The 5,330-nt window shown below is 37.6% G+C and overlaps 1 protein-coding gene across 1 annotated transcript in view; it reads left to right on the top strand.

Moving 5' to 3' along the window:
• The window catches only part of ZNF385D (zinc finger protein 385D), a 362,739-nt gene extending 357,738 nt beyond the window's left edge, over positions 1-5,001 (top strand). The window contains exons 7-8 of the mRNA XM_019474476.1: positions 353-454; positions 4,492-5,001. Coding sequence (XP_019330021.1) covers positions 353-454; positions 4,492-4,725 — 336 coding nt within the window. The 3' untranslated portion in view covers positions 4,726-5,001. The remainder of the gene's footprint in view (positions 1-352; positions 455-4,491) is intronic.
• Positions 5,002-5,330: the final 329 nt, after the last annotated feature.

The raw sequence follows: 5,330 nt of genomic DNA, 5'->3' as shown, positions 1-5,330 counted from the left end.
GTGCATTGAATTTGATGGGTGCTTTATAGAGATAGGGAGGAATTTTTCCAAGGCTTCTATCTTTGACCTGATTCAGGTCCTGTTGAAGTTAACAAAGGTGAGAAAATCATTGACTACAGTGGAAGCAGAGTTGAACTGAGCACTGTGGAAAATCACAGTCCCAATATGTGATGCACAAAGAATCATTCAAATTGGAACAGACCCTATTCCCATTCGTTATTGAATTAGTCAAAGTAATGCTGTTGTGGAGAGCAGTAGCCTTCAGTATTGGAGGACCCTTGTGTAAAGCAGAATCTGAAATGATCTATTAAGGAAATATCACTCTTCCCCCCCCCCAAATGTATTTTAACAGCACATAAGCAGTAGAAGGCACAAAGACAGAGCTGCTGGGAAGCCGCCCAAACCTAAATACAGCCCTTACAACAAACTCCAAAAGGGAACACATCCTCTAGGGGTAAGCCAATCACCTTTTTATTTTACTTTTATTTTAACCCTGCTGAGTAGGTTTTTTAGAAAATGTAAGTGGAAAAATGTTTAAAATGAGAGGAACAGTGTAAGCAATGGGGGTATACAAGTGTCTGAATGAGCCCATGGAAGCCCACAGGGGACTTTATATATATTTTGATGGGTGTTTTTTGTAGCTACTCTGAAAAACCTCAGAAAAGAAGCTTGTTTCCAAGGTCATTAGAGAGCAACAGAAGAAAGAAACATACAGATGTCAAACAGGATTTTTCCAGTTTTCACCAAGGACAATAGTGATGAAACAACTAAATAAAACATAAAACCTTTATCCTTATTCATAAAATTATTCAGATAACAATTTAAACAATTAAAAAAATCTATCTCTTATTTCATTCCACTCAGTTTCAGGATGGTTCCGGTCACATTTTCGACTGCCAGGATAAACTATCTGAAACACAGTTCTTACTAGCTTCAAAAGCTGAGAAAAAGGTTTACTTTTTAATAAAAAACCCTGCTAGGATCCTGCCATTAGTTAAGAAACAGTTTATATTGTGGGTGGGATAGTGAAACATCTGACATTTATCTCCATCAGATAAACTGCATGATTGTTTTATGTGCCATGGTGTTTTGTAAGGGTTTATAGATGGTTTTGGCAGGGGGAGGATGTTGATTCATTGGCCTCATAGAGATTAGCCCCTTATTCCTTGACCATCTTCTCTAATGCAGGCAGAATATGGAGCTTTTTTCTGTGAAAACCCAGTTCTCTTTAAGTTGAGTTAAAGCTCTTTTCTTGACAACAGAAAGTGTGTCCTTGTTGGGGCAGCCCTCATGATAGGTATGTTCACGCACGATTCAGTTGGGTACGAGCTCTCCTAGATGTTGTAGTATAATGCAGTGCACCATTCTGGTACATCCACTAGTGGGGAAATAGCCCCATAGGGTTTTTCAGTAATCCACCAGGAAGACCAAGGTCTCCAATACATATAAGCTATGCTGAAAGGAATAAAAAATATGTAATTAGGTAAGTAGGATATGGAATCACTAAAGCCTCTCTGACAGGGTTATTATTCCTTTAGGAAATTCTTTGTTTCCTAGGGTATGAAAATAACTATTACATTACTGTTGGTGTTGTGCACAGTTCTGTATTTGCCAATTTATGTAATGGTGACTTCTGAGAACTCCAGCCAAGGATCAAGGCATTTAGTTGCTGCACAGACGAATAAAGGCAACATGTCCTTTTCCTGCTCCCTCACTCCCAATTGCTCACAATATACAAGTCAGTCCAGAGGTGAGCAAAGAGGCAAAGGGGATTTAAGAAGGAGTAGGACAGAGGCTACACTGAGAAAGGATAAGAGCAGTTCTCCATTTAGTCTTTTTGCTTTTGAATAGAAAAAATACCAAAATTGATGTCACTGGAAATGCAGAATGGCATAGCAACAAGCCAAAGATGTGCTAATTTTATTTTGAATGTAAATGTTTTAGATGAGCTGTAGACTTTTTCTCTACTCTCTGTTAATTTTTCAAGTCATTTACTGTCCCTTAGTTTACTTCATTGAAAAGGAAACGAGTAATGGGTACGTTACTCTTAATGTTGACCTGTGTGTTAATTAGTACTTGCAGAGACATTTGAAGTGAAGGCGCAACATAGTGTATATACTAATTATTACTGCTTTTGCAGCTATCTTGAACAGAACCATGTTGTGTTGATAAATTGACTGAAAAGCTATCTAACTTCATTAGAAGTTCCTGATTCCTCCAAGAATGGCAAGATCACAGAATCACAGTTAATATAAAGTCCCGTAAGATCTTTGGTCTTCATGACAAAAAATGTATGAGCATCACCAAATTTTTTTTCTACAGAAGTTAGAAAAAGGACATACTACATTTTCATAGCTTTTCTAGACCAAAAACTTTCCAATGCCATGTTTTCAATATCATCTGTACTCCTTTGTCTAGTCTAGTTTTGCAGGCTTCAGAGAAAGGAGCTTTATGAATTCCCACAGTACTATTTCAGAGTTTAAGAAAACTTGTAATGTTGGGACTTACTTGATATTTCTTCAAGCCACAAATGTCCAGCGTGTATAAAATACTACACTGGAGAGAAAGAGGTTATCAGGCGTTATCAGTCCAAACTTTCTGCAGTAAAATAGCTCTTATGAAAACATCCTTCACTGGGAATTCTTGACCACAATTAGAGTCCTGTTCTTTTTTTTGAGAGAGATTTTTTTTTTCTTGTCTGTTCTAAACAAGGCTGAAAAAAAGTATTTACTAAAAAATGTAAGGAAGGAGGAAAAAGTCAAATGCTCAGCAAGGGAAGAAGACAGCTTGGATCAGTGAGTGTAACACTGATCAAGGAAAAGATCAAATCATTGCTTTTCATAGGCACCATGAGGAATTTTGTGTCTAGCATCCATTATGTCCTCCATTAAGAGAATTACAGAATCTGGTCCCCTCTGAGTTTCTCTCCCAGAGCTTTAAAAGACATTGAGGCCATCAGAGTTGCCAATGGGTATTAGGAAAATTCAAAATCCTGTATCCATCTGGCTGGTAAAGAACCAACAGATTTTTTTGGAATATGGTGATAGTTAATGATGAAACTCGCTGGTGGTTCATGCCAGACTGCTCCTGTCCTTGCTTTCTGACTATTCACTCACCAAGATACTGGTGAGTGGAAAGTATCAGACTGATATAGTGCAAGTTAATTATTTAAAAGCCCCTTTCAATTCAAGGATGAGAAATTGTGTTTCCCTGTGAGTGAGAAGTGTCCATACTTACACTGAGATGTACCACAGCATGGTACATATATTCATATTCCGTATATTCAATACCACATATTCAGACTTACGTTCTTTGCAAAGGGCCTCAGATCATGCCAGGACACAGATCCACCAAAAGTCCATCAGAGCCAATGGGAACTTTTCTTTGTCAGTGGATGAGGTTTCTATTCTTATCTCAGAGTTATAAAACCAGAACAAGAAAGGTATTCAGGTTCCTGGCTTCTTATTAGAAACTTGAAATCCCATCAAAATCTGCAGAAATCTATACAGACTACTCTGATGTTCATTTGTATGCATACCAAATTTAAATTCTCTTAAATAATAATGGACCTCCGTGAGTATTTTCAGTCTGGGAAAAGCTTGAGTTTATCTTTTTTCTTTTTGGAAACTCTAAATGAGGAGTTTTTCAAATTCTATTTGGTAGTACACAAGACTCATGATTTAAACATTTTTAAAGCAGAAGCCTCAGTGACAGTAACAAAAATACCATGGTTTGGCACCATACTAAATTATATAGGCAAGAGTTTTTCATGACAACATTTTAAAATATATGCCACTTTTTTCACAGTCCTTGTAGGAATGAACAGTATCTTGGTAAAAAAACATTTGAAGACACAGCAAGATGACATAGGGTAGCACCCATAGAATTCATCACCTATTTGAACATATGAAACATTAGGAGATTTTCATAACCGGTGCAAGATAAGCTTTGTTTATTTGCTTGTTATTAGAGGCAGGAGCTAATAAAGAGGAGCTAGCTGGAGATCTTAATTTTAAGTAGAACTTGCATCTTAATGATAAAACCAAAAGTACCTTCTTAGCCAGACAAGGGAACAGGATGTGTTTTCATTCTGCTCTGGTCTCTATCATAAAGCTGTCCAGATGGAGGTCTTTTAATTGATAGCTAATTCTTCTTTATTTAATTCTTGCAGGGTACATGCAGCTTTACTTTGGTGCAGATTGCCCAGCCCCTTTTTAGGTTTGCTTTGATTTCTAATCTCGAATTAAATTATAAGTCTCAGTGATAAGGCATGAACATTGAAACTCTGTCCCCAACCAAATCCTGCTCACCCTTGTCCAATGCGTGAGAGCGTATCTCCTGTCGCAAGCCTGCAGCTCGTAGAGTCAGTAGCCACTACAAGGCCTCTCTTACTTGATTTTGCACTTACAATCTTAAGTCAAATTCCCTGTTGTGTAGCTAATATGAACAAATTATGTCTCTCTTTTTGTTTGTTTTGTCTCTTTCCCACAGGTAAAATTAGTATTTTCAAAGGAACCTTCAAAGCCGATGGCTCCACGAATCTTACCAAATCCTCTAGCAGCTGCAGCAGCAGCTGCTGCTGTGGCTGTGAATTCCCCCTTCAGTCTTCGAACAGCCCCAGCAGCCACCCTTTTCCAGACTTCAGCACTTCCTCCAGCACTCCTACGACCAGCTCCAGGGCCTATACGGACCACCCATACTCCTGTGCTGTTTGCTCCTTACTGAACTCCAAACAGGAATTAATTGTACTGCAATAATTTTTCAAATCAAAACAAACAAACAAAAAAGAAAATCAAGAACATTGAACTATGCAGTGTTTATTTATAGTTTAAAGTATATATGAAGAGCCAGGACTTTTGATAGAGAACTGAACAAATTCTAAAAGGGGGAATGGGCAGTATTTTCTCCAGATGAGAACATTCCTCTTGAGTATTGATCGTTTTAGAACTGATCTCCAGCATTGACTTGTAGTGACATATAAAACTTATGAAGCCTTTTGACTGTGCTTTTTGGCACATATTTCCCTGCAATGTCTTTCCTGCTTTATGAAACAACTTACAAATTTGTCTAAAGGGCATTAACTGGTTCCAATGTACATAAAATACTTTATTCTGTAGATTAAAGAAGAAGGAAAAAAAAGAAACACTGTGAATAGTAGTACCCTTACCAATCCTCCTGCCAAATCAGCAGTTACTGGGTATTTATCTGAACAAAAGTAGATACAATAGATGTCTTGTAAAACAGTAGTATTGTGTCTCTATCTATGCCACTAGGTTTCTAACAGAGTTGCAAAAGATAAAATGAACAAATTACGTTGCTTTGGTAAGCAG

Source organism: Aptenodytes forsteri, unplaced genomic scaffold, assembly GCF_000699145.1.
Source record: "Aptenodytes forsteri isolate BGI_AS27 unplaced genomic scaffold, ASM69914v1 Scaffold9, whole genome shotgun sequence".
Classification (NCBI taxonomy): domain Eukaryota; kingdom Metazoa; phylum Chordata; class Aves; order Sphenisciformes; family Spheniscidae; genus Aptenodytes; species Aptenodytes forsteri.
The sequence above is the reverse complement of the archived record's forward strand: the minus strand, read 5'-3'. Positions and strand labels throughout refer to the sequence as shown.